Genomic DNA, 25650 nt, shown 5'->3' with positions numbered 1-25650 from the left:
GTTTTTTTTCGTTTTTTCAAAAATTCTTCGATTTCTCTCTAATCCCAACGACCAACATATGTCGTTAACCATCACTTTCCAAAAATTCTTCCCCTGTTGCCAAGTTGCCGTCCCAGATCCATAGTAAATAAATCTTTCGTTGACTTCGACACCACCCAAACCAAATCCAATTCTTTTAAAGCTCTAGCCCACTAGCCGTTCGTGAATGCGTAGTGAATGAGCATATGGTCCCGTGTTTCCCTCTCATTCCGACATAACACACACTAATTTGGGCACATGAGGGCCACTTATTTTGCATCATCTCCGAGGTCGGCAACTTACCCAGAATCGCTGTCCACGAGAATACCTGGATCTTTGTTGGAACTGGAACCTTCCAAATAACATAGAAATAGGGAAAATCGGGAAAACTACTGTGGGGAAATAATAACAAAGAGAAATATTTAACTGAGAAAAGACTAGAAAGGTCCCCACTCCACACTCGGATATCATATACCCCTTCAATCAACCTTGTCATATCTAACTCACCTAATAACGTAATCAATTTTAATAACTCCTTATCCCTCAAAACCCTTCGAAAATGCAAGTCCCTTGATTGGGAAGACGATGAATTGTGAAAGTGAGCAAAATATGATATAGGCATATTATGAACTGCGGAAAACTGAATAAAGAAGGGTAAAGATCCCTAAAGGAAGAATCCCCCACCATCTGTCTTCCCAGAACCTTGCCTTGTTACCTTCTCTAACCTTAATCGTCACTAATTGTTGAAAAGTCAGGTAAGATCCGGAAATATTCTTCCATGGGCATCTGAATTGTCACATTTCTTGCTAAACCCGCATCTCAATTCTCAACCATTCTCTTGTAACCCATATTTACTCACTATGATCTTCTTCGACAACGTCGCATTTTCCACATAAAACCTCCACCACCATTTCCCCAACATAACCTTGTTTCTCAAAACAATATTCCAAATACCCAATCCCTTCTTATCTTTAGGTTTGCACGCATGTTCATAGGCAACCAAACGACTATGTGCATCACCATCAGTTGGTTCAAAAGCGAGTGAAAAAAATTTGTATTATGATCCTCTTCTTTAATCCATTTAACCTTGCTTTTTTGGTTATTAATCTGATTATTTCAATACATCATTTCTTCTAACAACCATTATGCTTCATTTCTTTCATTTGATACTTCTCCAGATCCTCGCCCCTCACTCTTTAATTCATCCAACCTTCTGATTTTTTCTCTCAACTCTGTCAATTTCAATTCCACCAAACCAAAAACCTCTTCATTCCATAATTGAATGTCTTTTCATGGCCGTGAGTTTTCTGCATTATTCCACCATGACAAAACTGATGGTTTAAAGCTCTTGTGCCTCAACCACACGTTCTCAAATCAAAAAGGCGATGGTCCTCACTTAATCTCTTCCGAATCGAAAATAACTGGATTGTGATCCGTGGTAATTCTTGGAAGAAATCGTTTGTCTATAACATGGGTAAATTTCAGCCCATCCCACCATTAACAAGAACTAATCCAATCTGCAGCATATGGGTGAGTCCCTCATATTCGACCGGGTGAATTTTCCATTCAGTAAAGATGGATCGCACAATTCCAATTCCTGTATCAAGGAATCAAAGCAAGACATATTCGATGTATGGGATCGGCTATTCAATTTTTCTCTAAATGATCTCACAACATTAAAATCTCTCTCCAAGCACGATCTCTACACTAGATTTTCAATCCTGCCAATTCATCCCAAAAATTGTCTCAACCATTCGTTGCATGTACCATACACCACCGTAAACCACCAATCGTTATTATTATCCTTTTGAATGCGGGCCGAGACCGAGAATCCCGCAATCAAATTGTCATGAACCGAAATCACCCTTGGATCCCACATAACCAAAATCCACCCTGACCGACCAACTGCTGGTAAAATAACCCACTCCACAAACCATGATTTCCACACACTAGCAATAAATCTTTTGTCCACCATCGCTCTTTTGATTTCTTGCAAAACAACCAAACCTGGCCTTTCCTTAACTAAAACTACACGTATCAATCCCCTACGCGTAGCTGAAGCCCCACCCCTAATATTCCATGAAAATATTTTCATCTATTCACCGTACCATCCGATTTTGACGATCATTTCTCAAAATTCTCTCTCTACCATCATTCCTGCTTTCTTTTCCATTCAATAACTCCACTTTCTCTATGCTCATCTTCCGCAACTCCAGACCCACCCTTCCCCTTTTAAGATCGTTCTATATTCAGGCCCTAAGAAAATGTTCCCCGATAAACCTGACTCTTCACCCAATGTAGTATTCCACTCTCCCCTATAAACTCTTCCTCTCCCACCATACCCACCGATGAGACTGACAACGGAACACAAGGTAATGAAGAGTGATCAAAATAAGAAGGATCAGGTAAAGTGCATACCTTGCTCGGAGATGAAGCAAAAATGCCTCCTAGGTCCTCGAATCCCAAAGAGATTGGCGTCGACTCATCCGAACTTGCTGAAATATTACTCCCATTCGCTAAAGTCACCTCCTTCATCTGAATCATCATCAATCACATCCTTTATTAGTTGATCCTCCCATTTAGCGTCGTCTCCATCTAGCATCTCTATTCCCTTCCTCAAGGAATTATTCTCAACATTTCCATCTCTTGAAAGAACTGTACAACTACGTTCTTTTAACGTTTTCCTACTATAAACAATCTCAAACTTCCGTCCATTCTTCCTACTCTCCTCCTCTTGATAGGAACATTGTACCACTTTCGTCGCAATTTTATCTATTGATTCGATAGCAACTTTCTTGAAATCAGCGACATCTTTAGGACTTAGCTTTTTATGAATCTTAACTAGTCGACCTCCAAACGAAGTTTCCGATTCACATGTTCGTTCTCCCGATGTCATTTTCTTACACTCTCTTTTGCTCTGTTATGGTTTTGGCACGTTCCTGTACATTATTGATACATCAAACAACACATTTTACCAAACTTAACTTCCTCAGAAGAAACTTTCGAGTCACACTCGTTCTCCATATTCAAGTCTTGTCATTTCTGATTGTGTCCAGTAATTCCGTCGTCGTCTTGTGGTTTATGATTTTTTGGATCTGTTGTATCTGTCTTGTGAGTATCAACGCTCGGTGCAAGATCACTACCCACACCAATGGGACCTTTCGCTCTTCCCCAACCCGCAATCATTCAAGCTCCATTGACCACCACTTGTGCGTAAGATCTTTTTTCATAAATGTCGTACGTTGCTATGTTGACCGAATCGACAACAATGCAGATAGCCATCTGGTTAGGATCTACATGGAACTATTGATGAATCCACCTTCAAGTCTCACAACTTTGATTTTGACTGCCGACAAATCTTTTAGTAGTATGGCTTGGCTAATGTTCAACAGCCCTCTCTACATTGCTCTCCTGTACATTTGAAAAGATCAGTCGACCACAAGTCCCAAGGTATCCCAAATATCCTCACCCAGCTATTACAACACTCAAACACCTCTTCTTCCTTGTTAATTAGTTGCCTCCAGCACTCAAAGGACAAGGTAACCCTATTCTTCAGAAAACATCTCTTCAATGTAAAATAAAAGGAGGCATCCTCTTTGTTGTCTGGCCACCAGATTGCTTTGTTGGCTTGAAATGGAAATATTTCATTATTTCTCTTAACTGCCTTCCCAAGAGTCACGCGCACCAATTCCCACGATATATTAACAAACTCCCTTGTGGTAATAAGTGCTTTATTCCAATTCTTAACCTAGCACGACCGAAAGTTTTCATAGGCGTCTTTGTTCCCTGAGTCGGTTGGATTCGGACATAATTTTCCTGTCTACGGTGATTGCTCCAAAGGCTTTCTGTATTCTCTTTTACGCATTCCATTGCCCCTTCTTTTCTGAATAAATTTGGACAAATTGTTTGCCACACATTTCCACCCCTTCATACCAACCACTTGGTATGATGATGTGTTGCCTCATGCCCATCCAAAAGAATATACACTTCTAGATAGCTGCCCCGGCCATTAACAATTTTCTACATAGAAAATACTGCTTCCTTCCCTCTGAATCGGTTAAACTTCGGATATGTCTGTGGTTTGTTAATGTATTCCCACATTTTCGACCAAAGCCAATGTAAACTTTCCAACTCCACTTCAAACAGATAGCTAGCATTTCTAGTTCTCTTTGTCATATCTACAGTAGTCCCTCTCCAATCCTTGATTAAAAACAACTAGTTGCTCGATTTTTACCTTGCTTACTTCTCTGTTGCTGGAACGATCACTATGCTCCCACATGTACATGACTATTTTCGCAATTCTGCTTGGTTCAAAGTAAGACTCTACCGGATTGTATTTGCTAGGTTGTACAGATCAAGATTACCACTACTCAAGTTGCCGCATAGGTAAGTTCGCACCTCGTTCATTTTAATTGATGTTTTTTTCCCGGTGAGAATGTCTATATTTGGATATTCCGGCGAGTTTATGTTCCTTCAGACAGATGTTATTTGGATCTAGTCTTGTTTGGTACTAAAATCCCTTACCGGGAAGAGCATGCGATAAAAGGAATGAAGGGAAAGGAGAAGTTGGATGACAAAAAGGATGAATTGAATAGAGAGCGACCACGTCGGCCGTTGTCCGTGGTCGGCAGTGATGATGATTACAGCGATGATGGTTATTATCATTGTCATTATCGTTTCTATATTTACTATTATTATTCTTATTATTATGGTCTCTGTTATTATTATTATTATTACTACTATTGTTTAAGTATTATTATTATAGTTTTTATTATTGTTCCTGTTGTTGCTATTGTTAATATTATAAGAATTATTATTACAACTATGCTGGAAATGTTCATTCCATTCACAACATTATCGCATGACTTGTATGCCGTAATCGAATAAAGTAGGAATGAGATCAATTTTGGCATGAAATAAGTATGGGAATTGAATGGTATTCACAACATAACCTAAATGTTCAGTTGAGCGGGGAACTGTTACCTGAAATTCTGTAATATTATTAATTGTTTTATTTAAAAGTTCTTTTGATCTTTTCCATCTTTTCGGAGGGTCAACAAAGAACAGAACAAGGTCTGATTGGTATGGCAGTAAGGGTGATATTAGGGTAAGTAGAAGTATCTAAACCTCATGTTATTAAATCCTTTTGAGTGCTTAAACCGTTATCGAGTCATATTGTGTTATTAGGCTATTAAATATTGATGGGTTGATCTTGCACAACAAACATTAGCATTTTATGTTAAGTTTTTCGAACTTGGTTTCATGCCATGTTTTTTGACAACCATGCAATCTAGTTTCATGCCATGTTTTTTGACAATTGAGCAATTTATTTTCTATTTTCTGTTCTTATTTGGCAACACCCTTAAAATATTTTCTGTATTGTGTTATAAGGTCAGTGTCAAGTGATGGGTCATACATTTATTATGTATTTTGAAAATACTGATTTGTGTGTTGTGAACAACAGCCAGTTTATTTATTGGCATCTATTAAATCTCACGTGAGTTTTCTACCTTGTATTTTTCTTTCTTTTGTGCTCACATATCAAACTCCGACATAAACTGTTCATCTACGTGACGTTCCTGTTTTTTTGTTTACTTTGTTACCAATGTTGTCCATTTGACATATCTTTATTCTTATGAATACTGGAACATTATATTACCTTTTTTGACAGCAAAATAAAGCATCTGATGTGCGAATGCATGATTGTCCGGAAGTTCTTTGTGTACGTGCTTATGGTTCTTCATATTTCACCCTTGGAATAAACATAAGGTTTTGTATTTCTGCCCTTGAAGTTATATCCTTATATGTGTACTTTTTTCTCTTTTAGGACTTTTTTAATTAAAGAACATCTTTGCCTTGTGATATTTTCTCCTTAGAATTTTAGATGTTAAATTTTTATGGACTTTAATCTTGTGTTTTCCTATTGGGTGCCTTTTTTCCACAGTTAATTCTAATTTACTATGATGGAAATTTTCTTGTCGTTTTTGGCTTGATTTGGAATTTAATATCAAGCTTGGTTTGTTGTTTTAGAGCTAAATGTCAAGCTCTTTCGAGTTAGTGCTCGAATTATGGCTTGATTTTGTTGGCTCATTTTATTATTATATTATTTTTAAATAAGAAACAATATTATATTAATAAAAGATTTTAATTACAAAAGCGGACCCAAAGGTCCACACATGATAAGGTGAAAACCGAAATCATATTAACATAATATTAGACTCCGATCTTTATATAAATCCGGAACCAAAAAAAGTTTAAACTCCACATTCTTCAAAATCCACCATGGAACCCTAAGTTTTATCTTGTCCCAACAATCTTCAAGCGAATCTTCTTGATTGTCAAAAACCCTTCTATTCCTCTTCAACAAAACTGGCCGACATACACAATGAATGACCACAACTCATTTTTTAATATTAATATTAATATATTAATAAACTATCAATAAATGTGATTAGGTTAGACGTAGTTAAGAATTTGCTAATTGCGGCAGCAGATTTCAATTTTCTTTTAACCTGAAGTTCACTCCTCCCATCGTGAAGATTTGTATCATTCAATTTTTTGGATTCAGTTCTCACTACTCTCATGTCTTTTGATGTCTAGTGCTTTTGCACTCCAATACGTTCTACGCCATTAGATGAGCTGTTTAGAGAATCGATCACTAACAGAGAGTTGTATCTTTTTGTTGGCTGAACAGTGAACATCATGGAGCCACAATTTGAAGAGCCTTACTACTGAATAGTGACTTCATCAAGAACAATCAATTTGTACATTCCTACCAAATCATCCTCTTTCTACAGTAAGAAATATGTAATTTGGACAAGGTTCTAAAAATTCGCTAGGTGCTAATCGAGCGTCGGCCGCCTAGGTGGATTCCACGATATCAACATAATAAATCACATGCTATAACTCCAACAAAATAATATCAAATTTAAAATGTGCTCAAAATTACACAACTAATGGAATATCAAAAATTTACTCCACTTCTTCTCCATAGTTTTCTGCAAGTTGTTCTTCATCGGACACAAACTCAATATCATCATTGTGATTATCTTCTTCGAATGCAAAACATTCTCGTGAAGTTATCTCACTCTATATCACAAATGAAGATGAAGTTTGATGTGTTAGGGCAAACGAACAAATCGCTTTTCTTGTTGGACTTTGGTTAGGGCTTAAAAAAATTACCTTTCATTTTTTTTAGTTGGGCTTTAATTTAAAAGCCAAAAAAACTTTTCAAAAGACTCTGCAGCGCCTAGGACGCATAGGCCGATTAGTCGGCAGCAGGGACGCCTGGCCGACTAGCGGTTTTTCGGTGCGGTCGGCCGAGGCCTAGCGCCTTAGGCCGGATTTTAAAACACTGCATTTGGGATTTGAAGTTTGTTTTTGTAATTGTATTGGAGCAATTAAGATGTTAACGGTCTTTATGATTCACAGCAATCTTCATTTCTACGTGATGCTTTCGCTGTTGAATATTCCCTTGTGGGTGTTGTTTCCCTTGGTGATGTATTTAATTAGCCTTAGAAAAACTACACATTTATTAAATCCGATCGATACGGTTATGTTGGTGTTTTCCTTTATAAAAATAAAGTCCTAGATTGTACCTTTTCCTTGCAGGAATGGTCGCTTTCTTTTTCACTCGTCAAAAAATATTATATCGCCGAAGGCTCTAATGGAGTGTGAAGAAGCACTGAACCAGGGAAGTATGACTGCAGCAAAAACTTTTATCAACTTGAGAAGCAATAGTATTTTACACTTATTTGCATGCATTGGCAGGTTTTTGGGCCTTGAGGTATTATTAAACTTTCCCTTTCTAAAAGGAATTTCCTTTTCTACATTGGTCATGCAATATGGAATGCCAAATCACTTGTAGGGAAGTTGCCAAAGTTCTCTATTTCAACTTTGACTTGATATGTATACCCTTGTTTTCATGCGATAATTTAAGGAACCTGTTGTCTCGTAACTATTCAGTCGTTAACACATATGTCCGGCTCTGGAGGGTGTAATTTCTGCACGTCTTACTTCGTGGTTTCCTATTGTTGATTTTTTTAAAGTAATTAAATTATAACCCAGTTTGATGTCTTTCTTTTCTTTCTAGCACCCCTCTTTTTTCTTTGCAACAATAAAATCCTAATTTCTTTGTAAAATCAAAGAGTCTTCTCTTCCTTCCCCAGGTTCACGCCCCTAGTTCGTCAACAGTAAACCCCTCTAAACACTAAAACCCCCATTCCAAAATCACTCAAAATCCTCCTACATTATTTTTTTGTCTAGAAAATATATTTTATTATTACTAAATTTTTTTAATAGAATTTCATATATATACATTGTAAAAAATCATATATCGTGTTCCTTTCTTGGATATGGAACATGCCTCTTCTTGCGCCTAGGGCTCAGGACACCTGTGCGTTTTATTGCCTTGGGCCTTAAATAACTATGCTTTAAGATATATTGTGCTGCAAAATGCAAGGAGAAGCAATCACATAGATACTTCTTTCACTGTTTGGTACTTTAGAGAAGCTTGAATGTGATATGGCTAACTTTAGCACGTTGACTTATTCTTGTAGGTATTCGAACATGGTTTTAATTCTGTGAAATTGCCTAGCAATATATTGGATGGTTCAAATTCATTATTCATGGGATTCCCAGAATGTGGTAGTTCCTACTTCTTGTTAATGCAACTCGACAAGGAATTCAAACCTTGTCTCAAGTTAATAGAAGCGCAGTTGGATTCTACAGGGAAAACTGAGGCATTTGGTGACATGAGCGATGTTACTCGTGTTAAAAGTTTGGATTTTTGTCAGATGAACATGTGTTTTGATGAGCTCAATTTGAGCCTCATTGAGAATGATGTTAATGTCAATGGTACTGCTATACATGGTCTTCTCTCTGATTCTACGATGCATGGCTCCATGCTTAGATCCAATCATCCCATAACTTTCTCCTCTATTGTCGATGAGGTTTTTGAGCTTGAACAAGGGTCAAATGGACAAGACTCTTATTCGACATTTGGTCTTCCTCCAGCATCCCATTTTGTATCGGGTATTAAAAATCCTTACGGTGTTAAAGCTGCAATGACCTCCCCTAGTTGGGATGGAGCATCAATCGCACAAATCAGTGCCACCAACTTTAAGAACTCTGTGCAGTCTGGTTCAATAAATTTAATGAGTTCAAATTTGGGAAGAAGCCAGGTTGTGAAGAAATTACCAGTCTCAAAGTCTGATCAGGATTTACCTGCTCTCAGGTCTACGCACTCTGGTGGCTTGGGTGGTTATTCCCTGGATGAGGATCAGGTGACTGTGTCTGGACAACGCTCATCTCAACTTTTATCTCCACTTCGGCACTCTGTCCATCCAGTTTCTGTATCAAGTTTCAAATCTAATGAGCACAGAGTGTCTGGAAACTTTTTAATTTCTGGATCCAACTCATGGGTTGCTTCTCCAGTATGTAAGATTCTAACTTTGTTTTTCTTTTTTTTTCCTTTGCTCTTAACTCAGTGGCATAATTGGATTCTACATCCCATTATATAAATACATCTTATTTCTCAGCTCCAATTGTGGAGTCCGCTGTTCTTGCAAACTCAAATCAGCAAAGCGTTCGTCGGCATGAGAAAACACATAGAACGCGTACTATCTCAGCTATGATGCAATCCGTACCCTCACTTCAATATCTTGAAGGGCCTAACAAAAGAAGGAAAACCATGGGACTCTCTCATCCACAGTTGCCTCCAAGACAGCCTCTCATATCATGTGTCCATCCCAGTAAAACTGAAGGATACAGTTTTGCAAATCTTATGGCAGAAGCACATAAAGGCAATGCCTCCCCTAGTGTTTATGTATCAATTCTCCTTCATATAGTGAGGCATTGCTCACTATGTATAAAACATGCCCGATTGACTAGTCAGATGGATGCTCTGGACATTCCCTATGTTGAAGAAGTGGGTCTGAGGAATGCATCCTCAAACTTGTGGTTTCGCCTGCCATTTGCCAGAGGTGACACTTGGCAATGCATATGCTTACGGCTGGGTAAACCTGGAAGCTTGTATTGGGATGTCAAAATTATTGACCCACACTTTAAAAATTTGTGGGAGCTTCAACGAGGCAATGATAATACTACATGGGGTCATGGTGTTCGAATTGCTAATACATCTGATGTGGATTCTCACATTCGTTATGATTCAGAAGGTGTAGTGTTGATTTACAATTCAGTAGAGCCTGATAGTGTTAAGAAATTAGTTGCTGATATACAAAGGCTTTCAAATGCTAAAAATTTTGCCCTCGGAATGCGAAAATTACTGGGTGCAAGGACTGATGAGAAATTTGATGAGAGCATTACAAACATAGAAGTCAAAGCTCCTTCTGGAATGAAAACTTTAATGGAGGGTTCTGAGAAGTTTTCAGACATGACAAGAAGAACATTTAGGATTGAAGCTGTCGGACTAATGAGTTTGTGGTTTAGTTTTGGATCTGGTGTCCTTGCTCGATTTGTTGTTGAATGGGAGTCTAGCAAAGAAGGCTGCACGTTGCATGTTTCTCCTGATCAACATTGGCCTCATACCAAGGTTTGTTTATGTTTTTGTTTGGATGATTGGTATATAATTTTACTTGCCTGCTGTTTTTCTTTTTCCTCTGCAATGCATGTATATTTCGATGTTTTAGAATAATGCCAGAATATACTGTTACTAATTTTGGGGGTCCGAATAGCTGTAAAATACGCACAAGGTAGTGCAATTGCTGTTCTCTCACTGCCTACATGTTTTCTTGAACTCTTAAGTTTGGCGACCCAATGAAAACTAGACACCTTATGTCAATGATGAAATGATGAAAATAAATAGAAGTAAGAAAAGTAAATGACAGCAGTGCACATTATACGCTGAAGACAAGCTTATTGTCGCTTATGCTGAAAAAATATGATTATATTTCTGAGAAAAGTTATCCGGGGAGTACTTTTTTTTAATTCTAAAGTCGAGACGCTTTTGGAAGGCTATATTTGCAGGCATATTATATCTTTGTTTTCAAACATGTCTTTCAACACACTCACTGTTAACTAAATAATATGTGGAATTAAATTTTCAACTGGGTATTAATATACTTTGTTTGCGTTTGGGTTGACCTTTTTTCAGTGTTCGAAAACTCGGGCTAGGCGGCCGCCTAGGCACCTCCTAGGCGTTAGGCGCCGCTTGACCGCACAGAAAAGGTTCTAGGCGGCCAGTCTATGCGGCAAGGGTGCCTAGGTGCTCTTAGACAGTCCTAGGTGGTTCAAGGCGGGCCTAGGCGTTGAAGTTTTTTTGGCAAATTATTTTGGGCTTTTAATTTTTGGAAGCCGAATTAAACTAGAACATGGTATAAAGAAAGAATTAAAGGCTCGTGCTTTTAATTTTTTGGGATTGAAAGCCCAATTAAAACCACGATTTGTTGGCTTGCGCTTGCCCTAACATGCCATTCTCATCTTCTTTGTCTGTTTACTTCTGCACACATAAGAAAATCGAACCAGACCCTAGAAGTAATTTTTTTCTTTATTTTGATTTCTTTTGCATTGGCTATTATTCTGATCCTCCTTAAGCAGAAGAAGTAGGAGGAATGAACCAGGTGTCCATTGGATTTTCGAAAGTTGATGAAAACAAGAGCCAATATATTTGAAAGAAACCTTGTTTTCAGCTCGCACCTGATACTGAAAATGCAAGATGTAAATATAAGAAGGGGGAGGGATTATGGAAGGGCAGGAAAGAGTGGGTGAATCTTTGGAATGAGAAATAAGGCATATGTAAAGGCAAGATTTTCTCGTGGTTGCAAGAGCATTTTGTTTACGTTGATGAGGTTTGCCTTAAATTCTTCCTTCATCATTAAGCACTCTTATTGCTTTTTTTTTTTTCATTGAAAACTATGATTTTATTATAATAATAGAGAAGGTTACAAAAAAAATGGATAAGCAATCCGCAAGACACCTAACAATTCTGGGAAAAAACACGACAACTCTGGCAGAACTTTGATCCAAATTTCACTCGTGAAGGAACAATGCAACAATAAATGGTCTTGATTCTCCTCTTGTTTCCGACATAAGCTACACCATTATGGGCATAAGGCGATGACGGGCCGACGTTTTTGCAACGCATCACAAGTCGGCCTTTTCCCCCAAAGCCACAAGCCACGAGAAAACTTGAACCTTATACGGGATAGGAACTTTCCATTTGTTAGAGTAGCACATGAATAAAAGAAAGTTCGAAATCGGAAAGAAAGAGGCATAGAAAGAACAAGCAGGAAAGATACCGGAAGAATCCCCCAACCAAACCCGAACATCCTCCGTGCCCAAACTCATCCTAATTGTATCTAAGACCCCTAAAAGAGTGCTGAACTCCCCCAATTCGTCCTCATTTAATGCTCTTCTGAAACTCACATCCCATTGAATGTTGGAATTACCCGGAAGTTCAACAACAAATCCCCCCGCCTCTCCCACAACTATCCTCCCAAAAACGAATGATATTCCCCCCTTTGAGCACCACCATAATCAACTGATGACAAGCCGGGTAAGAACGAGAGATAAATTTCCAAGGACTTCTAAAGGTCGAGTTCCTAGCCAACCCCATGTCCCACCCATTATCTTGAAGACCATAAATGCTCTCGATAACTTTTTTCCGCAAAGAATCCCTTTCCACTATGCATCTCCACCACCATTTCCCTTGAAGTGCCTTGTTCCTCAAACGAATATTCCCCAAGCCCAGACCTCCCATGTATTTAGTTTTACAAACTTGATCCCAAGCAACGACATGGCAATGCGCCTCCCCATCGGCTCCGTCCCACAGAAAATCCAACGTTAATTTTTCCATTTGTTTTGCCACCCGAATTGGCACTTTAAAGAGAGACATAAAATATGTTGGCATCGCGTTAACACCGACTTTATCACTGTTAAGTCGACCTCCTCTTGAGAGAAACGTCTTTTTCCAGCTTGCAAGTTTCTTGGACATTTTTGATACCACGGGTTCCCAAAACTCAAGATTCCTTGGATTGCCTCCCAACGGTGCCCCGAGATACTTAATCGGCCACTGCTCTTTTTTACACCCAATCGCTAACGCCAAAGCTTCGACCTCTTCGTCCAAAAAATTTAATCCCAACATAGACTTTTTTCCATTTTGATTTTCAAACCCGATTTGATGCCGAAAGAATTTAGTATTTCCACCAAAGCCGTCATATGCCTCTCGGATTGGACGAAAAACAAGGTATTGTCTGCAAATTGGATGTGAGAAATTTCTATTTTATCTCTCACTACTTCCAGCTCTCTCACTACTTCCAGCTTCTTCCCAAGTTGCTCTGTCTTAGCCTTGTCTACCAACCACCCCAAATCATCAATCACTAGATTAAACAGGAAAGGGGATAATGGTCCCCTTGTTTAAGGCCTCTCTCCCCTTTAAATTTCCCTCGTGGCCGTCCATTGATAAAGATCGAAAAGGAGACATTGGATACGCAGTTCTTAATCCACTTTCTCAATCTAACCCCAAACCTTTTTTTTGTAACACGAAATCCTTAAATCTCTACTCGACATTGTCATACGCTTTTTCCAAGTCAACTTTAAGCACCCATGAGAAAGAAGACAATGAGAAAATGAGAAAAGAAGACAATGAGAAAACAAATGGGTATTGGAATTTTGAGGAGGATGTGAATGATAAACAAATGCTTGACAGTTTTAAGGGGGAGGAGCACAGTCCAACAAGTAATTTCTTTATGTCGGCACCATTATTAGGAGGCAAACATATTATGATTTTAAAGAGAATCATTCCTAAGGGGGTCAGCTAATTTCGAAGATCATCTATTCAAACTATGAATATGCAAGATACTGAGGGGGTAGACATCTTTAGATTAAAGAAGGGTATAAAGAAGATAGTGCACACCTTCGAGAAGACCTATTGTAGAAGGAAATATTTTACAAAAGTTGACAACGTCGGGTCCTCGGATGAATTTTTATCAAAGAGAGGTCCCATGAATCAGGAGGATCAAATGACGGGCGGTGAATGTTTGGGTGAATTGGAAGACACAATTCTTAATGACTTAGAAAGATATTGTTTTGAGGTAATGTATCAATCATCTAAAGGTATATTAGGTCAAAGAGGATGGTCGTTGTTGGGTGTTAAACCAGGTAATGAAGGAGATAATTTCAGGGAGGATGAATTGGGTAGAATGTCTCAAGTTGAGAAAAAGGAGTCGGGAGTGGGCTCAGTATAAGTGGGAGGTAATGTTGATTGCCTATCGAAGTTCGGGGTTGAGAAAGTGACTCTAGTGAATAAAGAGGGGAGTGGGTCAAGAATTAATAAATACAAAGAATTAAAAAATTTTAATTTCAGGATAAATTATGAGAAATGATCGTCTCGTAAGGGCTCCGTAGTGATTAAATGAAGATTTTCTCTTGGAACATTACGGGAGGCGGGTCGAGCAGACGAAGGTTATTAATTTGTATAGTTTTGCAGAAGGGGAGACCAGACATTGTAATGTTTTTTTTTTGTTTTTTTTTTATTTTTTTATCAGACATTGTAATGTTACTAGTGCACGGCTAATTGGAAAGATGGGAAGAATTTATTGGCAGGTGGTGATTCACAGCATATGTTGGTCAGTGTGGTTAGAGAGAAATCGAAGAATTTTTGAGAATATGGAAGACAACAGTGGCGAGTGTTGGGATAAAATAAAGATCAAAGTTGCTACATGAGTTGTTACTCATGAAGAATTTAAGAATGTGTCGATTTCAGATGTATTGAGAGATTGAGCTTATGTGTATCAATGATAGAGTATTGATCTTGTGTAGTTTTTGTAGACAGTGAATCACTAGTCCACTGATTGTTATTAACATCTATTAAATTATTAATAAAATATCATTTCTTATAAAAAAAAAAAAGAGTTGCTGGATAGTAGATTTGTTGCAAGTTTGTGGAAAACTAGATTTCTTGAATGGGTATTTTTACCGGCTATAGGAAGGTCAGGAGGAATCTTGGTGATGTGGGATTCGAGAATGGTTTCGGTCAAGGATAATTTGATTGGGGAGTTTTCGGTTTCGATCGAAATTGAAATGAATGGTGATATCAATTGGAGTTGCATGTTCCACCTTTATTGAATGCTAAAATATACTTGGTCTAACTTCAAGGATACATCTATTTGCAGTAGGTTAGACAAATATTTGTTCTTTTGGGGTTGGGCGGATTTTTTCCTTTCTAGAGACAAACATTTTTACCCAGAATACCTCATATCACTTTCCTGTTATGTTAAATACTTCAAAGGTAAAGTGGGGACCTTCACCTTTTAGATTTGAGAATGCGTGGTTGAGTCATAAAAGCTTTAAATCAGTATTAGAATCTTGGTGGAGCAATATAGATTCTCAGGGGTGAGAGGGGCACAAATTCATGTGGAAACTCAAATGCATAAAAAATGACATCACTGAAATGGAATAAAAAGGTTTTTGAAGATGTGGATGAGAGATTTGCGGAGCTAGAAAATAATATCAGACAGTTGGATGACCGAGGATGGGGGGTAATTGGACAGATGAATTAACAAAAGAAATAAAGGATGCGGAGTGTCAATTGGAAGAGTTGTTGTTTCGAAAGAATCAGATTGATAGTCAAAAAGCAAAAGTGGGGTGGTTGAGGGAGGGGGACCAAAACACAATTTTTTCATTCATTACTAAATCAGTCCAAGAGCAGGTCCTTGATAAATAAGTTGGAATTGAAGGATGGGTCGATGGTTCGGATGATGTGCAGATTGAAGCTTCAATAATAAGGTTTTTCAGTAATTTATACAGTAAATCTAATGGTGGGGGATGGGGCATCGAAGTAGTGGATTTGGGTCCTATTGATAGTGAGGTTGGACTCTGGAGATGAATTTGAGAGACCTTTCTCATAGGAGAAGATAAAAAAAAACAGTGTTTGAGAGTGATGAATCGAAGGCTCCAGGTCTAAATGGTTTTATAGTGACATTTTATCAAGAATGTTGGGATACTGTCAAAGGAGGATTGTTGTAGGTGTTCAAAGAATTTTTTGAAGGGGGTGTTGTAAATGATATCACCGATGAGACATACATATTCCTAATCCCGAAGAAACAAGACGCGGTTAAGGTTAAGGATTTTAGGCCTATTAGTTTGATAACTAGTCTAAAGTCTAACGAAGAAAGTTTTTAGTACCACCATAACAGAGAATCAATGTGCTTTCATCCAAGGGAGACAAAAATCTTGATTGTTGCCTTATAGCCAATGAAGTGGTGGATGAGATAAGATGCAAAAATAAAAAAAGATGGGCGTTTATGGTAGATTTGGAGAAGGCTTATGATTACGTGGACTGGAGACTTTTAGAATTTGTTTTATGTTTTATAAAATAAAGGGTTTGGAGAGATGGAAAAAGTGGATAAAGGGATGCATCTCGACTGTTTCTTCTTCAATCCTTATAAATGGTAGACCGAGTGGCAAATTTAAGGGTGAGAGAGGTCTACGGCAAAATGATCCACTTTTTCCTTTCCTGTTTAATCTCGTAATAGATGTGTTGGGTAGATTGGTGGATAAGGCTAAGGCAATGAACCGGATCCTAGGAATGGAAGTTGGTAGAAAGAAAGTTGAGGTATCACATATTTAATTTGCGGACGATACATTGAGAGTCATATGCATTTTTTGATGAAGATTCTGAACTCATTATGCCGAATGTTGGGATTAAAGTTCAATTTGGAAAAGAGCACATTGTTGGGAATCAAATATCACAGAAATAGAAATGGAAGTGTTAGTTAGAGAGATTGGGTGTGGGGGGGAGGAGTGGCCTATTAAATACCTAGGGGTTCCATTAGGTGGCCACTCTTTGAAAACTGAATTTTGGGAACCTCATTTGTCTAAGATGTCGAAGAAATTAGCGAGATGGAATTAAGCCTTTTTATCCGGGTGTCGTTTAAGTTTGATTTTTGCAGTTTTGAATGCTCTTTCAATGTACTTCGTGTCTCTTTTTAGGGTACCAAAAGGGATAGCAGAGCTTATGGAGAAGATCATAAGGGATTTTTTATTGGACGGAGCTGATGGAGACACGTGTTGTCTCGCGTGGGAGCATGTTTGCAAACCGAAAGAAAGAGGGGGCTTGGGTATTGGGAACATATGTTTGAGGAATAAGATTTTTTTTGGGAAATGGTGGTAGAGATGCTCTGTCGAGGGGGAGTCGTTATGGAATAAGGTTATTGTTAGCAAATATGGGATGCAAGAAAATGGATCAGATGCGGGTTTAGCAAGGAATGTTACATGCTGAAGCGCTTGTAAATTTATTTCTCGAACTTTCCCGGCTTTTCATCAATTAGTGAGAGTAGTGACTAAAAGGAGAATATCATTAAATTTTGGGAGGATAAGTGGTGGGGAGATTATCTTTCAAAGACCTTTACTTATCTTTATTTCAAATTTCATCCCTTCATAACAAGTCTATTATTGAGTTCACTCAAGAAAAGGATCTCGTTCTTCTTTATCCTGGGTCTTGCACTTCCGTGGGGATTTGAGTGACGAGGAAGTGAATTAGTTGAGTTCTTTGTTAGAGTAGGTTGGATGTGGTCGGTGTGGTGTAGACATCAGGGTTTGGGAAGGAGATTCTTCATGGTCTTTTTCTGTCAAATCTTTTTATGAGTCTTTCTTCCCGATCAGTGCCTTTCCGCTATTTCTTTCTTTTCAAGCTATTGGGAAATTATCAATCCCACATTAGGTTTAAGTATTCTTGTGGACTGTGGTTCTGGGTAAATTGCCAACTTGTAATATGTTGCAAAAGAGATGGCCAACTTGTGCACTCTGTCCAAATTGGTGTGTACTCTGCTGGAAAGAGGAGGAGACTCAAGATCATATGTTTATGCATTGTCCATTCACGACTCCAAGATCAGCGCGCGAATTGTTTGTTTTAGATATTGGTCATGATATTTGCAAGGAAGACAATATTTTTTGGGAGTGTGGCGGTCAATTGTATAATTTGGTCCATCTGGTTGGAGCGAAACAGTAGGATCTTCGACGATATAGCAGAGGAAGCTGAAGAGTGTTGGGAAAAGATCAGATTTAGGGCTTCAGTTTGGACTAAGAAACATTCAGAATTGAACAATCTCTCCATTTCAGATTCAGTTAAGGATTAGAACTTTATATTGCCAGAGTTTAAACATATTTGTATCTCAGATTTAGTTAGGGACTGAAAATATGTATGGTCATGATTATGACGTTGTAGTTTTGGTTTTATTTACTTTATATCGTGCGGATTTCTTATCCGCTTAATGTACTCTCTATTTAGCAATTAATAAATTTTGTTTCCTATAAAAAAAAAAAGAACTTTATATGCTGTTGTTGTAATCAGAATTTCAATTATCTTTTATGTATCTGCAGATATCTTGTCCGTCTTTTGTAACTATTATTTTTTATAATCCTAATATAATATCGTTTCTTTAATTAAAAAAAACAATAAAATTTTCCGTGAATCCTTTATCTACATCAAACCTCTATTTGTCAAAGTTCAGAAGAGCCAATATGTAGAAAACATGAACAACTAACTTCTCACTCGACTCCTTATATTCTGGCCCCATGCATATCTTTACTCCCTATTCTATGATATACATTACCTATAATTGGCCTCTCATTATTTTATATCCCATTTCATTTACAGCCCTGTCAATATCCTCCCTCTCCCAAACAGCCTTGTCCTCGAGGCTGAAAGTTGGAAATTGAGTAGCTTTGGTAAACAATATCTCCTTTTAGGGTACCAAAGGGAATAGCGGATATGATGGAGAAAATTTCAAGGAAATTCCTTTGAGATGGAGCTGATGGTGATGCACAGTCATTTGGTTGCCTAGGAACATGTGTGCAAACCTAAAGATAAGGGAGGATTAGGTATTGGTAATGTTGTTTTGAGAAACTAGGCTATGTTGGGGAAATTGTGGTGGAGGTTTTATGAAGGTGGGACGTTGTGGAAGAAGATCATAGTGAGTAAATACGGGTTACAAGAGAATGATTGAGATGCGGGTTTAGCAAGAAATGTGACATTCAGATGCCCATGAAAGTTTATTTCCCGATCTTAGCTGACTTTTCAACAATTAGTGAGGATTAAGGTTAGAGGAGGTAACAAGGCTAGGTTTTGGGAAGACAGATGGTTGGGGGTTCTTCCTTTAAAGATCTTTACCCGTCTTTATTTTAGCTTTCTGCGGTTCGTAAAATGCCTATATCATATTTTGCTCACTTTGACAATTCGTCGTCTTCCAAATCATGGGACTTGCATTTTCGAAGGGTTTTGAGGGATGATGAGTTATTATAATTGACTGAGTTATTAGGTGAGTTAAATAGGATAAAGTTGAGTGAAGAGGTAGATGATATCCGAGTGTGGAGTGGGGATCCTTATGGTCTTTTCTTAGTTAAATCCTTTTTTGTGTCATTCTTTCATGACATTAGTTTTTTCTATTTTCCCTATTTCTATATTATTTGGAAGGTTCCAGTTCAAACAAAGATCCAGTTATTCTCGCGGATATCGATTCTGGGTAAGTTGCCGACCTTGGAGATGATGCAAAAGAAGTGGCCCTCATGTGCCCAAATTGGTTTGTTATGTCGGAATGAGAGGGAAATACTGGACCATATGCTCATTCACTGTGCATTCACGAACGGCTTATGGGCTAGAGTTTTAAAAGAATTGGATTTGGTTTGGGTGATGCCGAAGTCAACGAAAGATTTATTCGCTATGGATCTGGGACGACTACTTGGCAACAGGGGAAGAATTTTTTGGCAAGTGGTGGTTCACGACATATGTTGGTCGGTGAGGTTAGAGAGAAATAGAAGAATTTTTTAAAATACGGAAGAAAACAATGTCTAGTGCTGAGATAAAATCAAAATCAAAATTGCTACATGGATTTGGGCTCATGAAGATTTTCAGAATGTGTCAATCTCAGATTTATTGAGAGATTGGGCATTTGTGTATCATTGATAGGGCAACGATCGTATGTAGTTTTTGTTGTCGGTGGATCACTAGTCCACTTATTGTTATTAACATTTTTTAAATTATTAATAAAATATTGTTTCTTATAAGAAAAATCTTCCCAAGTTGCCTTTTCGACGGTCTTTCCTTTCCATTTCACCAAAACCTGCTGAACTTGCTCATTGGCCTTCTTTTTGTACCTTCTTGCCATGATCTGTTCAGGCTCATAGTCGATGGCCAGATCAACCTCCATCTCAGTTGGTAACTTGATCGACGGTCTTTCCTTTCCCTTTCACCCAAACCTGCTGAACTTGCTCATTGGCCTTCTTTTTGTACCTTCTTGCCATGATCTGTTCAGGCTCATAGTCAATGGCCAGATCAACCTCCATCTCAGTTGGTAACTTGATCGCCTCACTTTGTTTTCCCCTAGCCCCTTTAAACATGAGACATGGAATACCGGGTGGACTTTGGAACCTGTTGGCAATTGTAATTTATACGTCACCGCTCTCACCTTATGAAGAACTCGGAATGGCCCAATAGCGGGCAGCCTACTTTTGATATATCCTCTTACAGACAGATTGCTGTCGATGCGGACGAAGTTTCATATAAACTAAATCACCAATCTAAAATGACAATTCCTTTCGATGGACATTGCGTGTTTAACCAATGTTGTGCTCTGTTTAAGTTGTATTTCAATTGTTGTATCAGCTTATCTCTGTCATTCAAATCTTGTGCCACAGTCGCCACTAGCAATTCTTCTGGCACAAATTGAACTATCGTCGGAGGCTTCCTCCCATAAACTGCCTCGAAGGGAGTCATACCTGTGGCTGATTGGTACGAGGTATTGTACCAAAACTAGGACCAATGAAGTTATCTATGAGGTTGTTCTCCTGCAAAACATCGCAAGTATGTCTCGATGCATCGATTTAATACTAAAGTTTGCCCATCCGTTTCCGTGTGGTAGGCAGAACTCATTTTGAGTTTAGTACACTGTAGTCTGAAAAATTCGGTCCAAAAATGACTAATAAACAACGGATCCCTGCCGCTTACTATAGATTGAGGGGTTCCATGAAGACACACCACTTCTTTATGAATATTTCTGCCACAACTCTGGCAGAAAAAAGGTGCTTCACTAGATAAAATGCCCATACTTGGTGAATCTGTCTACCACCACCATCCGCTCCAGAGCTTCTAGTTTAGCTTCCGAATGTTTTGATGCCATGATCGCCGGGGTGGAAATCCGGCAGGTTGGACCAATGTGTCATGTACAGTTATGAATCAAGAAAAACCACACTAGATTAATTTGATTGCGATGAGATTTTAGTTGAAATCAAAGGATATATATTAATATGATAAATGGCTTAATACCCAGGGGCAAGCTTTGTGACAAATATGCAGATACCCTAGCTCATGCTAGTGACCAAATGCAATATGCAGAAAACATGAACAACTAACTTCTCACTCCACTCCTTATATTCTCGCCCCATGTGCTTCTTTACTCCCTCTTCTAGAATATACATTACATATAATGGGCTTCCCTCTCATTATTTTTATGGCCCATTTCATTTACAGTCTTATCACCAACTTTGGTCTTTTATCATTTGCAAACTTCCTAACAATTTTATTTTTGACATTTCTGAGGTTCACTGTACAAGATTGAATTGGTGTTTTGATAATGATTGAAAGTATTGAGCTAAATTGAAACTGGAAATGTAATAGAATGATTTAAGGATACAAAGATACAAGGGCTAAAGGAAAAGGAATGAATCTGAATATGTTCACATGAAAGAAAATGTACTGAATGATTTAAAGGTGATAAGAGACAATAACTAATGGAAAGGGGATATATAAATTTATAAACAAAAAGAACAGAGCTAGATGTTGTAGAAACTAGAGGAGATGAAATATTCTTGAAGGCTTTTTGGCAATTGCTAGCACTTTTGGTTCTGTCAATATATTCAGCCTTTATTTAGAGCTTTGGGGGGTTTGCATATGATATTGAAACTGATGTAAATGTTTCTTTGAATATGACACGTTTGCTTGGATGCTAAGTTAGCCAAACGTTTTTTGAGGCTTATGAAATGCTTGATTATTTTTTCATACTGTCATATTTAATCCATGTCAACATATCTAACGGATCACTTTCTCTGGCCCTAATTACTGGACATGCTCAATTAACTTTATTTTTCCACAGTTTCTAGAAGATTTTGTAAATGGTGGGGAAGTTGCATCCCTTTTGGATTGCATTCGGCTCACCGCCGGACCATTGAATGCCCTTGCTGCTGCTACGAGGCCTGCACGAGCTGCTTCAGTTTCTGGGGTTCCCACTGTTGCACCATCTACTTCTACAAAGCAAAGTGGTTATGTGCCTTCTTTGGGACTGCCTAGCAGTTCTAATATAAATACAAATCAATCTTCACCTGGGCTTGGGAGTAATCCCGGTGTACCCACACCATCAGGTCCTGTTGGAACTCAAAACTGCCATGCAGCTGCTATGTTGGCAGCTGCTGCAGCTGGGAGAGGTGGTCCTGGCATTGTTCCTAGTTCGCTTTTACCTATCGATGTTTCCGTGGTTCTGCGGGGCCCATACTGGATCAGGATCATATATCGTAAAAAATTTTCAGTTGATATGCGGTGTTTTGCCGGAGATCAGGTCTGGTTGCAACCAGCTACTCCTCCAAAAGTTGGTCAACCGGTTGGAGGATCACTTCCATGTCCCCAGTTTCGACCGTTTATCATGGAGCATGTTGCTCAGGAACTGAATGGCATAGATTCTAATTTTCCTAGTGCTCAACAGGCACTTGGGATTTTAAATTCAAATAATCCCCATCCCATTTCTGGTCCGCAACTTCCAGCTTCACCTGCAAACAGAACCAACCTCACAAATACTGCGACAATTTCTCGAACAGGAAATGGAATAGCTGCTCTGAACCGCATTGGAAACGCTCTTCCGGGACAATCGAATTTATCTGTGGTTAACCCTTTACGTAGGTCACCTGGTTCTGGCGTACCGGCTCATGTTAGAGGAGAGCTGAATACTGCAATAATTGGACTTGGTGATGATGGAGGCTATGGTGGTGGATGGGTTCCACTCGTGGCACTTAAAAAAGTTCTTAGGGGTATTCTCAAGTATCTTGGAGTCCTGTGGCTGTTTGCACAGTTACCAGACCTTTTGAAAGAGATCCTCGGGTCAATTTTGAAGGATAATGAAGGTGCATTGTTGAATTTGGACCAGGAACAACCAGCCCTACGCTTCTTTGTTGGGTAAGATGACAAGTTATATTTTGTGTCTTCCCAACTATACATACTACATAAAAATATCTTTCATGTCAAATGGAAGAGAAGCTTCTTATTTTGGGGAGCTTAAAAATGGCCCTTGTATCATTTGTCATTGTTTGAATAACATGCCCAACTTGTGTGATGTAGTTTTTCTTCATCGTGTTGAAAATACATTTTACAGCATCTGATGTTGCTGGTGGTTGACACATTAGTTTTGGGAAACCATTGATTGGTTAACCACTAATTTCTTTTAGCTCTTGCGAGTAATCCAAGTATTTTCATTCCATAGGTAACCTAAGTTTCGGTCCTAATATGTTACAATTTCAGGTTTTTCGATAATAAAATGACGTGTTTAACTTTTAAGAATTACTCTCTGTGGAACCCTGCATATTTATTTTTGTCAGATAACGCAGACATTCGACGCACAAAAGTTAGCAGAGAAGAAAATGTTGCCTGAAGCATTATAAAGTTTATTTTCAGTGTTAATTGAATAAGTTTATGAATTGTTGAAGAGGTTTCTAGTTTTGACAAAATATTTTTGCAGAGGTTATGTGTTTGCCGTCAGTGTCCACAGAGTTCAACTCCTCCTCCAAGTCATCAGTGTCAAACGGTTTCATCATTCTCAACAACAGCAGCCAAACTCTGTCACCGCGCAAGAGGAATTAACTCAATCTGAAATAGGGGAGATATGCGACTACTTTAGTCGTCGTGTTGCATCGGAGCCATATGATGCTTCTCGGGTAGCTTCATTCATTACTCTATTGACTCTACCAATATCAGTTTTGAGAGAATTTCTGAAACTCATTGCGTGGAAGAAAGGATTGGCTCAAGGGCAAGGAGCTGATGTATCCCCTGCTCAAAAATCTCGAATCGAGCTGTGTCTTGAGAATCATATGGGACTTAATAGGGACATGAACTCTGCAAATTCATCTTTACCCAAAAGCAATATTATTTACGATAGGGCACAGAACTCTGTCAATTTTGCTTTGACGGTGGTTCTTGATCATGCCCTCATACCTCACGTAAATGCTGCAGGTGGTGCTGCTTGGTTGCCATACTGTGTTTCCTTGATATTGAAATATTCTTTCGGTGAAAATCCTTCCGTAACTTTTCTTGGAATGGAGGGAAGTCATGGTGGCCGTGCATGCTGGTTGCAGGTCGATGAATGGGATAAATGTCGACAGAGAATATCCAGAACCGTGGAATCGATTGGGTCTTCCGCAGGGGATAGTAATCAGGGAAGATTGAGAGTTCTCGCTGATAGTGTACAGAAAACACTGAATCTATGCCTTCAAGGACTTCGAGACGGCCTTGGAATGTTGTGACTTGTGGACTTAAAAGCCTGTGTTGCTTAGTGTCGACAAATGTTATACAAAGTTTTGGACTCACAGATGATACTGGCATGGGTTATTGGTGCAAAGTGTTATAGGTGCGTTGAGCTTGCTAGCATAGGTGTAGTTATATTAAATATTTATGTTCGGATGAATAAATATTTAAAAAAAAAATTCTTCACAACTAAGATAAATGGTTTTAGGTCTTATACTTTATCCTTGAAAATGTACTTACAAATGAGATTATGTATTGTTTAAAAAAACTTATTTTAAGTGTTTTTCAACTTCTACAAACAATTTTCAAAGATTTCATTGACTAAAAACTTAAGAACACTTAAAATAAGCTTTTACAAACATAATGACTTCTTCTGTAGGTTGCTCTGAGAAGAGTTGTCATCCTTCTTCAATTCTGTTTCGAATTCTTTTGCCGCCTACAAGTGTATCGAGTTAATACCCTATAAACACAAGAATAACTAGGGAGAAAGCTAGAATGCAAACTATCCTTTTTGTTTTAATTATCAAGATATAATGCTTCCAAAGCGAAAGCATAGGGGTGGCAGTGGGACGGTCCGTCCACCGCTCTCCAATGTTTAAAATTTTCTATGATCGAGTATATTATTTCTTTATATTTATAAACATAAATACAATTAACTTTTTAAGTCCTTACATTTGAAAATCTTTTCAAGTTTTCAGTTTCTTCTATGTTTTGTACACACATGGTTCCTCTGGATTCTTAGCAAAACCAAATTCATTGATAGTGCCATCAAATATGAGGTTCCAACTTCTTGACGCATGCTTGAGACCATATATTGATATCTGAAATTTGTATACCTTATGATCACTTCCTACTGATGTGTATCCCTGAGGTTGTGACGTATAAATAAATATCTTCTTTAATGTCTCTACTGAGGAATGTTTTCTTTACATCCATTTTTCATATTTCATAGTCATACCATGATGTTATGGCTAGTAGCATTATAATGAACTTAAACATAGCAACTGGTTAAAAAGTTTCCTCATAGTCAATTACTTGCCTTTGAGTGTAACATTTTGCAACTAGCCTTGCCTGGAAGGTCAATACCTTCTCATCCGTCCCAAGCTTTCTTTTGT

The 25650-nt window shown here is 38.3% G+C and overlaps 1 protein-coding gene across 2 annotated transcripts in view; it reads left to right on the top strand.

The window, feature by feature from the left end:
• The window catches only part of LOC140959032 (mediator of RNA polymerase II transcription subunit 14-like), a 29524-nt gene extending 4775 nt beyond the window's left edge, over positions 1-24749 (top strand). For both annotated transcript variants that reach the window (XM_073416738.1, XM_073416739.1), the window contains exons 3-8: positions 5690-5787; positions 7630-7804; positions 8577-9456; positions 9558-10570; positions 22125-23194; positions 23754-24749. In XM_073416738.1, the coding sequence (XP_073272839.1) occupies positions 5690-5787; positions 7630-7804; positions 8577-9456; positions 9558-10570; positions 22125-23194; positions 23754-24534 (4017 nt within the window). In that variant the 3' untranslated portion in view covers positions 24535-24749. The remainder of the gene's footprint in view (positions 1-5689; positions 5788-7629; positions 7805-8576; positions 9457-9557; positions 10571-22124; positions 23195-23753) is intronic.
• Positions 24750-25650: the final 901 nt, after the last annotated feature.

This window comes from Primulina huaijiensis, chromosome 15, assembly GCF_012295235.1.
Source record: "Primulina huaijiensis isolate GDHJ02 chromosome 15, ASM1229523v2, whole genome shotgun sequence".
In the NCBI taxonomy this organism is placed as follows: Eukaryota; Viridiplantae; Streptophyta; class Magnoliopsida; order Lamiales; family Gesneriaceae; genus Primulina; species Primulina huaijiensis.
Note: the sequence above shows the minus strand (reverse complement) of the source record. Positions and strands in the feature narration are given on the sequence as shown.